Source organism: Rhynchophorus ferrugineus, unplaced genomic scaffold, assembly GCF_030347505.1.
Source record: "Rhynchophorus ferrugineus isolate W39M unplaced genomic scaffold, kcgeb_rfMv2 rfM7, whole genome shotgun sequence".
NCBI lineage: Eukaryota > Metazoa > Arthropoda > Insecta > Coleoptera > Curculionidae > Rhynchophorus > Rhynchophorus ferrugineus.
This window is the reverse complement of record NW_027472586.1, coordinates 26582009-26594722: the sequence shown is the minus strand read 5'-3', so window position 1 is coordinate 26594722 and position 12714 is coordinate 26582009. Positions and strand designations below refer to the sequence as shown.

Genomic DNA, 12714 nt, shown 5'->3' with positions numbered 1-12714 from the left:
TGTAGTGATATCAAGATGTGTTGACAAGGAAACACTCCATCGAAGGAAACAAGAACTAAACAAAGACAGGTTAAATAAAGGCTCCCGAATAAAAGTAAAATAGATTACTTTGACATATCATTGTAAATCAGGTGGATTAAGTCTGCAGGGGGACACCACTAGTAAAAAATATGTGGCTAGAATTCTACCTCATGGATGGTGTGGCAAATAGTAAATATAATTAAACAACTCTAACCTACAAACTATTATACCTGTCTTCTTGACTGTAGCTTTAAGTCCTTCAATGATATATGCATTAGATGTGCTATAATGTTAAAATAAATTTTATTTGATAACAGTCTTTTTGGTGACTACTACATTTGAATAGACTATATATGAATTGTTGGTTAGAAATATGGAGATTTCTACTCAATAAGGAACTCTTTATCTCTTCAAAAAGGGTTTGAAACTACCCCATACCTATTTTGCAGCTGTCGCTCAGTTCTTCCATATATTCCCACTTCCATCTTCCAGCATATGTTGTATCGTCTTTTATCGTATAATTACACTCGATTTGCGTGCATTTCCTGTCTCCTCTTCATATTTAAAATAACAATGTTCTACGAGTCCAGCATCATCACAATAAATGCAATTTGGAGATCAGTTTATTTTAAATCTACGAAAATAGGTTCCTAAATAACCATGACTTGTCTGCAATTGCGGAAAGATTTTAATAACATTTTTAACTTTTTTAAATTCACTATTTAGCATCTTTAGGACTGCCTAATAATAGCATCGTCAATTAAGTATGACAATAAGTGATTATACAGGCAACAAGAATCATTTTACAACAATTCGTGTATGTACCATTTTACTATACATTGTACATGTATCAGATTATTGGGACTATTACACAAGAAGACAAAGTTAAAAATATTTAACGAAATAAAATTTTGAAAATACTAAACAGTAGTTGTTTCATAATTTAATTGTAGATTTTAATTTGGGTAATTAGTAGTAGTAGTAGAGAGACAAACTTAATATTGCTTGATAAATCAGTGAAACTTAATTGCGCACAACTGTGTGAATTATAGATTATCCGTTAAGTTAGAAAGAAATAATTAATTCTTTGAAATATATAATTACAATATAATTATTCTTATTGAGGAACACATTTTATCAGGTTAGTGTGCTTCCAAATGCTGGCCTTGACCTTCAGTAGTTAGTTAAAACTTATGACGTTCTCGTAAACATTATTAAACTCTTTCTAACATTTTGTGATAACTGCATTAGTTTTAGGTATGTGTTATACGATTTGTTAAATTAATTTAGGATTTTAACAAGTGTTCACCAAGATGTAACGTATCCACTACATTCCAACATTCAATTCAATGATGTCATATATGATTAGAAAGGGATATGATGTCCTGTATGATGACAAACTTCTTGGTCTATCCGGTGTTTGGTGTCGATAGAAGGAAGAAGCAGTGGCACACACAGCTGAAGTAGTCAGACGAAACATCCAAGTTGTAGGAGCTTCCGCTTTCCAAAGATGATTCGTGTGAAATTTTGCCAAGGTACTTAATAATTACCGATTTACTTGACAAAGGACCTTTATTGTTTATTATACAATTCGAAAATACCAAGTATTAAACACATATGGTATGTTTAAATTTGGAGTACAAATTTATAAGTTGTAATTTTGCTGTTACTATTGTAGTAATTATTATATATTGTTATTGTAAATTTAATAATACTGTATATAATTGATAATTTTTACGTAATATAAAGTTAATATCTTTAAATTATAAAATTAACTATTATAAACCACATCCTGACACCCAAGATCTCTGATCTCCCGTACAATATTTTGAGTATGTAGTCCATGCCGCAAATCCATTTTTCTTTGGTCCGTTCTTTGTTTCATTGAATATTTTCTTGGCGCACACGATGTCTGAAGTTATATCATCATTGAGTAGAGATTGGCATGTTATATGACATCCTTTTCCTATAAAAAATATAATGTATAGAAAAATTGACAAACCAAGTTTAAATTAAATTTTATAGCTTTTAATTAAATATTTACTGAAAAAGATGAAGAATTTAAGAAATCTCCTGCCGAAACCCATCAAACACTTTTAAAAACCTACAAATATCCTAATTTTCGGTTTTGGTTTGAATATTTTGAAAGAACTTATTACAATAAAACGCAGAATCGTTATAAAACGCAAATTCATTATATCAATTGCTTTCATTTGTATGCGTACGTTGTGTCTAACATGCGAATTGACCGAAAACATCATTTTTAATAGTTTAAGCGTTACGATATCTTTGCTGCCCAGGCAAAAAAAAGTTTTCTGTGGTTTATTATAACTGACGATGAAAAATAATACGACACTCCTGCACAAAATGTCATGGATTAGTCCAGAAGGGCCATCCACATCGACGCAGTAGAAGAATATTTATAGCTAAAAGTTCTTACTGAACATACGGTGGGATCAGCAAGGTGTAGTGTGAACAATTGGAGCGACATATTGTTGCAACAAAAAAAACGGCAACACTGACTAACAGACGCAAAATCATGCTCTGGTATGATAAGTCTTTGCCACACGCTACAAGAGTTATGAAGGATTTACTCTTGCATCTCTATTAGAAAGTTCTGTCACACCCAACATACTCACCAGACATAGTGCTTTCTGATTATCAATTGTTCAGATCGATGAAGCGTGGCTTGGCCGGCACGGTTTCGAAATGCTAAAGTAGTGCGAAAATAAATCGATGGTTTGATCGCATCCAAACTAGCATCGTTCTTTCGAAAATATTTTGATTAATCAAACCATATAAATTAGTCCCACTAATGACATTTTCAGCGAAAGTAAAAAAAAAATATAAATGCTTTTTTGTCTTTGGTGTCTGTCATTAAGTTTCAATTTTTATGTTTTGTTTTGCTAAGTCGTAAATAACAACTTTTCCTTTACTGCTAAATATGTGGAATTATAAATCAATAAAATCTATTTGCGACAACGTTTAATTTATTTGAACAAATGAAAGAAAATTGTTGTTGATAGCTGTTTATTACTGTGAAGTTGTGGTAGCTCATATATAAACCAATATACAACGAATTAATTTTGTTATATAAGAGGTAAATTGAAAACGTCCCCGGCCTGACACATAAATGGCGCTACTAGAATTAAATCCATATGTTTTTTAGTTAGCCCTAACCCTCAAAAGATGCGTCTATAAATTTGACAGCTATCGGATCATTAGTTTGTGAATTATAGCATTTTGAGTTAACCAACTTTTATTATTGTGAAAAAAATGGATAAAAGGAATTTCGCGTGTTGATAAAATATTGCCTTTTGAAGGGGAAAAATACTGTTGAAGCATAAACATGGCTTGGTGCTGAGTTTCCTGGAAAATCAACCAACAAGGAGTGGTATGCTAGATTTAGACGTGGTGAAATAAGTACAGAAGACGGTGGACGCACTGGACGCCCAAAAGGGGTTGCTACCGAAGAAAACATTTAAAAAATACACAAAATGATTTTGAATGACCGTACATTGAAGCTGAATGTAATAGAAAACACAATAAATATATCAAATGAACGTATACATCATATCATTCACGAATATTTGGTATCAGAAAGCTCTGTGTAAAGTTGCGAAAGGTGACGCGCGAGCTCACCTTTGACCAAAAACAACGACGAGGTGATTATTCGAAGCAGTGTTTGAAGATGAGAAGAAGCATAATAAACCCGAGTTTTTGCATCGATATGTGACAATGTATGAAACATGGCTCCACCATTTCACTCCGTAGTCCAATCGAGAGTCATCCGAGTGGATTGCACACGACGAACCCGCTCCAAAGCGTGGAAAAATGCAACAGTAGTATGGCAAGTTTATAGCGTCTGTATTTTGGAATGCGCATGGAGTAATTTTAATTGATTACCTTAAAAAAGGAAGACCATCAACAGCGAGTATTATATAGCGTTACTGGGCCATTTGAAGGACGAAATTGCCGAAAAACGTCCACATAAATATATAGCGTGTCGCATGTCAGTGAAAACGATGGCAAAAATCCGTGAATTGGGCTTTGAATTGCTTCTTCATCCACTGTATTCTCCAGATCTGCCCCCCTGCGACCATTTCCTGTCCTCAGATCTCAAAAGAATTCTCGCTGGGAAGACATTTTCGTCGAATGAGGAGGTGATCGCCGAAACTCAGGCCTATTTTGAAGCAAAGAACAATTCATACTACAAAAATGGTATCGAAAAGTTGGAGGGTTGCTATAATCGGTGTATCACCCTACAAGGGAATTATGTTGAATAAAAAAAACTGATTTTGCCAAAAAATGTGTTTTGCTGTGGTAGGCCGGAGACTATTCAATTGACGTGTTAGTAGATACGGTCTACAAAGAATTTAGTCGTAAAATAGTGTTAAAGTAATTAAACACGTTGACAAAAAAACTTGTAAGATGTATTAACATAATATTTAAACTTACCAGGAACATTAGAATCTGAACACCAAAAATAGTGACTTATCTGGAGGATGCCATAATCCCCAGTAACATGATTGATGGCATTTGTATCAAATCTTGATTCATGGAAGGCAATGCATGTCCACGTTCCCAGATCTGCTATCGATTTGATGCCATTGTATTTCATCGTTTTGGCAAATTCACATTTGCCGTAAACTTTACAATTGCATTCGTATACAGCTAAAGTTAACATCAGTAGTACCACTGCGTATCGTTGCATGGTAATTGAATATCTTCAAGGACGTTATCTAAAATATATAAACACCTATTAATGATAGTGTAAAATATTTAGATTCCTCAATTTTAATGAACTGTTCTTTTACTAACTGCTACGTTAAATTATATACTACTTAGAGAAACAGTTTGTCGTTTGAGTAATAGTGAGTTATAGGTTTTGCAATTAATTTGTACTTCTCACTTAAATATTATAATGTACTAAGTGCTTGCATATATTTTGCTAAACACGGACTTTACTGTCTTCGATTATGTTAATCTTCCAGGTGGTTCTTTGTCAAAATATCCGCATTTAAATCGTTGAAATCAAAACTGACAGTTAGGATCTGATCATCACCACAAAGTCTATGTAAGAGTTTGATTGACAGATTTCTTCAAATCAAATAGCGAAAATGAGCTTTCCATGATATAAAATTTCAATTTTATGTTTACTAGTTGTTTACTTGCATTTTAACAAGTAGATATTGCTGATCAAAATACAGACAGGCAACTTATATTTTCTTGATAAAACATATTGTTATTAAAAAATGAAGTCCAAGTTAAAATTTTCAAAATGTACTCCATAAAATGTTACGTAGTGGCTTTCTGTATAAATGAAAGTTTACTTTCCTGTTATAAACAATTAACGAAATACTAAAATACAAATATTATACCACGTACGAAAGCTACGGTTAGATTCTTATCTAAATCTGACCTATCTCAAATAGTAGATGTGTCAACCAGGTTCAATTTGATCAATTTTTCTTAGTTTAGTTAGTTCATAACAAAATATTGATATAATCGATCTGAGTCTGGAAAAATACGAGAAAGTTAATATACACATATTTATAAAAATTTATTGTATTATACATATCCGGTAATCTAGATGAAATAGAAGCAGTTAAAAATATCAAGAGGGTTATCGAAAGAGAGGCAGACAAAATACAAAAGTCATTACTTAAAGGACTAAAGATGTGAACTATCCGCCAAAAAACTAGTCAAGGAAAGCCAGCAGAAAGTGACAATAAACTAGGGATCCTACAGACAAGAATATATTTAACAATAAAACTTTAAAAGCTTTAGCGAGAAACTCAAAAGCTGAAAGAGAAACCAATGATCATCTGTAACATTTGTAAGAACCATCTATATATAAAGAGTCTGACCCGTGCAACTGAGAGAGCAATCAAGAGAATTAAGAAGTTTATAACATCTATCTCTCTTTTAAGAAGCTGAGAAATTTCCTAGAAAAGTGATAAAAATATAATTAATGCTACCTTTACACTGAGATATCTGTATAGATATTGGAAAGTGGCGGAAGTTCGATATTTCATGTTGTATATTTTACAATATTGTATATTTATTGATTGATATTAGGAACATAATTCCACTGTAATATCCAGGAGCTTTGCATAACAACGAATTAGTGATTTGTAGGTAATTTAAGCCTTTTTAATTTCCGCAGGGGTTTATAGAAGAGGGGATAATATCTTTTGGAATCATATTTTATAAATATACGAATTAAAAAAATAACTTCCATAATAATTCATTATACTGATGATATTTGCGTTTTATTTTTTGCAAAAAAGTTTGATTATCATTTTCTGGAAGCACTTGAGCATTTTATGAAGCATAATACAATATAGTACAGTGTCATGTATACTTGAGATTATGTAATACATGCAGTCTTGATTCAATCGGTTCAGTGTTGTCTTGTGTAATAATTGAGAAACTACAAAAGACCTTGTAAATATTTTTATTGTAAATTTAGTTTTAAATTAAAAACCTGAAATAATTAAATCTAATATATGATCAAATATAAAAAGGAGACAAAGCTGATGAGCTGCATAATGAAACTGAATCGATGTGATCGATGAAATCTAATATACCCCCGGAATTTGTTTGCTAATTTGAAGATATATATCAGCTGCTTCTCGCTCCAAATTATTTACATTAACTTTACATACAAATTCTATTAGTGAATCATAAACAGGCTAATATGTTCTCATTCAACTCTATTCAATAGTCTATTTAAAACATTTTAGTTTTGATAGATCGCATCCATCAACAAAATGACTTTATGATTATCTAATTTTTTTTCTGGTCAAACTGGTTTATGTAAAAATGGTCCACTTAATTTTGAAAACGAAACTCTAAACTGATTTATTTGCATAATAATCTACATAACAAACGGTTTGATGAAAACAAGCTATCAGTGGGATATTTGAGATATGAGATATTTAAATTGCAATATATATAGATATGTGATATGGATATATAACATAAGACCTCCCGATAATTAATTAATTATTAGCGCTAATCACCAATAAAGTTTGTTAGTATGGGGAAGAATGAAGGTATGTAAATTGTGTTATGTTTTATAGTTTATTTATATAAACTTAATGTCTATGTATTCAGTTTTACCAAGGTCCCTATTAAACGAGACTTTAGAAATCATTTTTAAATATATGGAAAAATACCAATCAAATATGGTTTTGATTTTGCATTTTCACGTTAATTTTACATTACGGTGAAACAATAAATATTTAATTATATTACTCAATGGATGCCCGATTCCTCAAGCAGAACCAGCTAAATACCTCGGAATCCATCTTGGCGGTAAATTAAATTGGAAACATCATGTTAGACAAAAAGTAAAACGCATTAGAACCAAAATACAACAACTATACTGGTTAGTCGGAAGATACTATTAACTTGATCTAAAATCAAAGACGTTGATTTATAAGACAGTTATAAAGCCAACTTGGTCCTATGGGGTGCAAATATGGGGTTCCACTAAAATCATATAAAAAATTCAAATCAACTAGTCATTCAACGCTGTCAAAACAAGGTTCTTCGATTGAATACTAATGCCTACGTAATTAACAAAGGATTGCACGATTACTTAGAAATCAAATGGATGCGAAGTTATCCAAGATTACGCCTTGAAACACGAAAGAAGATTAATAAATCGTACTCATGTGGAAGCAATACAACTGCTATGCTATGGTGGAGAGCGGGCAGTATGTCAGGATATTGAAGCGAACCAAACCATACAAACTTATATAAACTGTATACCTTTAGTGTAAACTATAGCTACAAGTCTTTATATTTTTATAATTGAGGAATAAATATTGATGTAATTTCTCGCACTCGTCTTGCTTGTGAATTAATCCAAGTACAAATGAAAAGTAGTAATAAATTAATTTATATTTAACATTGTCTTCTGATTGGTTTCAATATGTGAACGGCAACAGGTTTGTTATTTGAAACCATAGAATCGACAAACTCAATCAATTCCTGACTGATCCGAATGCTCAATATCCAAACGTCCAATTTACCATGGAGACCGAAGAATAATTTAGATATTCCTTTCTTAGGTGTTCAACAAAAGGACAATGGTCAACTGGTTTTCAGGAAACTAATTCATACAAACAGATATTTTAAGCTACCTCACATCATCATCCATCCCAAAAAATTATCAGTCCTGAATTTTGAAGTTTGTACAGATAAGGGCTTCACGACATCTGAACGAAATTCCTTAGAGAATGAATTTAATCACCTCGCAGGTGTCCTTGACATATCTTGGGGGACGGGACAAAGACAAGACACACAAAGAAAACAATATCGAGAAAGATTGGCGAGCAGTCCATCCATTTATTAAGGAATAACAGATTGGATTGAAGTGTACTGAAGTAATACAAATGAGTTTCAAGGTTAGTTCACAAGCTTCAATTACAATTTAAAAAAATATATAACATATAAGTGATATAAGGAAAAGACAAAAGTTAGGCAAATATATTATTGCATAACAGTATAATAAAAATGTATATCTTTTTGCATTAAAACCAAACAAAATGGACACAAACTATGTTAAATTGACAAGAAACCTTTCTTTCTCAGTTTCATTCCTACAAAATTATATTATCACTTTTAACAAAACCTTACTTGATCAATAATGTTATGTTTTGTTTAAAGTATACTAAGTATAGTAAGTATAACAAGTATGCAAGACATGCATAAGACTACTACAGTTTGATGTAAATTTTGACATTCTGACTAATTTTTGTTACACTATTTGTTGCTGCTATTTATTTTTAGAAATCAGTTACACTGTTTTAATAACGTTTCTATGGGCATTAATACCATTCAATTAATTCATTGCCATTAGTTTAGGAGAACTTAACTTGCTTATTGGACTAATGCAGTTTAATATGTTGTTTAAGATATGTCAAATAAAAAGAATATCCCTTTTCTTATTCGGCAATTCGGGGTTTCACCAAATTACAATATGCGTTGCGCATACTGCGTGAATACTTAATTATACTATTAAAATATAATTATTATATCATAATAGAAATAGTAAAAATCAACGTACTTCTAAAGAGGAACGGAATTAAAGTATTGGTCCTTTATTATTTAATATTATATTCAATTTAATATATATATAAAAACACGATGTATGAATAGTCCTTATATAAACATTTAACCGACATACAACTTTGTTAAATAATATTATATTATCGTGAAAATATTTATAGATTTTGGTAATAAATTATAAAAGAAAATCGGACTTACCAGATTTTAACAGTGTAAGACGATCCAGCAAATATTAACTACTGGTGACTTAAATAGCAAATTGGGTTATTATTTATACATCGGTACTGTATACACAGGAAGTGGCTTTTTATGTACGAGGATTATTCCAAGAAAACAACTGTTAGAAATGCATGTATATTTAGTTATAATATATTTGGCAATCTTGATACGGTTATCAATTGATATAATTATCAATTGTTATAGTTGCAGTTATAATATTTGTTATATTTATAATTTTACATGGGTTTTAGGTACGTCTCCAACCTCCTGACTTTTACAGTACTTATGGTGTGAATTTTTACGTCCGATTAACACTTTTAATGTATGAAACTTTAGGGCATTTTATGATTTTAACTCCGAAGAGCTCGCGAATAAACAAACCAAGAATATAAACTATGTTAAATTGACAAGAAACCTTTCTTTCTTACGTTTATTCCTACAAACACAAACAATGTTACCACTTTTAGCAAAATCTTATTTGATCAATAATGTTAGGTTCTGTCTGAAGTATACTAAGTACAGTAAGCATAGCAAGTATACAAGACATGCATAAGACAATACTGCAGTTTGAGGTAAATTTTGACATTCTGACTAATTTCTATTACATTATTTGTTGCTGTTATTTCTTTTTAGAAATCATTTATACTGTTTTAATAATGTTTCTTTGGACATTAATACCATTTTAAATTATTTTAAATCATATATACCATAACTGATTAATTAGCTACGGTTATCAATTGATATAATTACCATATGTTATAGTTGCAGTTATAATATTTGTTATATTTATAATTGTACATGGGTTTTAGGTACGTCTCCAACCTCCTGATTTTTACAGTGACTAAATGTAATTGTGGTGTGAATTTATACATCCGATTAACACTTTTAATGTATGAAACTTTATAGCATTTTATGATTTTAACTCCGAAGAGCTCGCGTATAAACAAACCAAGAATATAAACTATGTTAAATTGACAAGAAACCTTTCTTTCTTACATTTATTCCTACAAACACAAACAATGTTACCACTTTTAGCAAAATCTTATTTGATCAATAATGTTAGGTTCTGTTTGAAGTATACTAAGTACAGTAAGCATAGCAAGTATACAAGACATGCATAAGACAATACTGCAGTTTGAGGTAAATTTTGACATTCTGACTAATTTCTATTACATTATTTGTTGCTGTTATTTCTTTTTAGAAATCATTTATACTGTTTTAATAATGTTTCTTTGGACATTAATACAATTTTAAATTATTTTAAATCATATATGCCATAATTGATTAATTAGCTACGGTTATCAATTGATATAATTACCATATGTTATAGTTGCAGTTATAATATTTGTTATATTTATAATTGTACATGGGTTTTTGGTACGTCTCCAACCTCCTGATTTTTACAGTGACTAAATGTACTTATGGTGTGAATTTATACATCCGATAAACACTTTTAATGTATAAAACTTTAGGGCATTTTATGATTTTAACTCCGAAGAGCTCGCGTATAAACAAACCAAGAATATAAACTATGTTAAATTGACAAGAAACCTTTCTTTCTTACATTTATTCCTACAAACACAAACAATGTTACCACTTTTAGCAAAATCTTATTTGATCAATAATGTTAGGTTCTGTTTGAAGTATACTAAGTATAGTAAGCATAGCAAGTATACAAGACATGCATAAGACAATACTACAGTTTGAGGTAAATTTTGACATTCTGACTAATTTTTGTTACATTATTTTTTGCTGTTATTTCTTTTTAGAAATCATTTATACTGTTTTAATAATGTTTCTTTGGACATTAATACCATTTTAAATTATTTTAAATCATATATGCCATAATTGATAAATTATCTACACTATATTCTTATTTGTATTCTATCTATTTTTATCCTATATCTTTGGTATTTCGATTACTTAAGTGCTTGGCTAATTTGGTTTAATTTATGTCAAATAAAAAGAATGTCTCTTTTCTTATTCGGCAATTCGGGGTATCACCAAATTATAATATGCGTTTCGCATACTGCGTGAATATTAAAATATAATTATCATATTATAATATAAATAGTAAAAGCAACGTACTTCTAAAGAGGTATGGTTTTGGCAAAATCCTTGTGTAGATATCATTTTCATTCTTACGTTAGTTTAAGGTTAATATCTCTATATTGATTATGATTTATAGGTAATATTAGATACATCAATATATTCTCATCATTCTCATTTTAAAAGATACTTTAATAAAACTGATATAATATACGTTAATATCAAATAATTTCTTACATCATGTTCAGCATTACGAAGCTATGTATCTGCCAAGTCATTTTTCATCTTGCTTCATGAAGCCATGATTTCATGTTGCTTCAGCAACAATGTGTCATAGGCTATCACAATATGTAATTCACAACTGCTGTAATGTGCGAATGAGAGTTGTCATGTGAGAGGATGCATCTGCTAGCCGCTATCGCTGCTCTTTTTTTGCAATTGACATTGAGGGACTGTAGTAACAGTTTAACTACACTACACCTCTCTGGTAGTATCACAGGCACGCAATATTTTACGATTATAAATATTGGACTTTTATATTGATGGCTCTTTTATACGGCTCTCCTGAGGCAATTCGAGACTTATTGCTCCTGGAATATGAGCTTGGTAGGTAGAGTTGCCATTCTTTCATGCACCTTTCCATCTGGATCTTAGAGACAGTTGTGTTATAATATGGCAGCATCGCTATAAGTTCCTTCAGAGTTCATTAAACCAACAAACCGAAGTAACAATTGTTGATTTTGCAATTTTGGGAATTCCATGATTAGCATCTGTATACTCTGAACAACTCTATAACACTAAGTAGAAAACTATAATGTCAGAATCATAAGGAGTAACAGTTAGTAAAAGTAAAAAAGTCGAATTAGCCAAGCACTTAGGTATTCGTTTCTTCATGTGGCTTTGATGCTGTTAACAAATCAATTTAAAAGTCCCCGACCTGACAAATAGATGGCACTACTATTAAATCCATAAGTTTCTTAGTTAGCCTTAACCCTCAGAAGATGCGTGTATAAATTTGACAGCTGTCGGATGATCAATTTGTGAATTATGGCATTTTGTTTGAATGAACCTTTGTTATTGCGAAAAAAATGGATAAAATGGAATTTCGCGTGTTGATAAAATATTGCTTTTTGAAGCGAACAAATACAGTTGAAACAGACTCGATGTCGAGTTTCCGGGTACCGTTCCAGAAAAATCAACCATCAAGGATTGTTATGCTAGGTTTAGACGTTGCGAAATGAGCACACGGTGAACGCAGTGGACGCCCAAAAGAGGTTGTTACCGACGTAAATATTTAAAAAATCCAGAAAATGATTTCGAATGACCGTAAATTGAAATTGA

General features: G+C 31.0%; 1 protein-coding gene across 1 annotated transcript; it reads right to left on the bottom strand.

Annotated features, from left to right (window-relative positions):
- Nucleotides 1-1574: 1574 nt before the first annotated feature.
- On the bottom strand, nucleotides 1575-9431 carry LOC143199732 (lysozyme C). Its single transcript, XM_076409738.1, has 3 exons — nucleotides 9304-9431; nucleotides 4480-4763; nucleotides 1575-1987 (listed from the first exon to the last, which is right to left on the bottom strand). Exons 2-3 carry the CDS (start codon nucleotides 4733-4735, stop codon nucleotides 1800-1802), a joined length of 444 nt encoding a protein of 147 aa, XP_076265853.1. The 5' UTR covers nucleotides 4736-4763; nucleotides 9304-9431; the 3' UTR covers nucleotides 1575-1799.
- Between the last annotated feature and the right edge of the window lie 3283 nt (nucleotides 9432-12714).

Excerpts from the sequence above, each read along its gene's own strand:
- LOC143199732 (XM_076409738.1), bottom strand. The coding sequence starts at position 4,735 with ATGCAACGATACGCAGTGGTACTACTGATGTTAACTTTAGCTGTATAC. Across the intron at positions 1,988-4,479 it reads TTCAGATTCTAATGTTCCTG|GAAAAGGATGTCATATAACA; the intron begins GTAAGTTTAAAT and ends TATTTTTTATAG.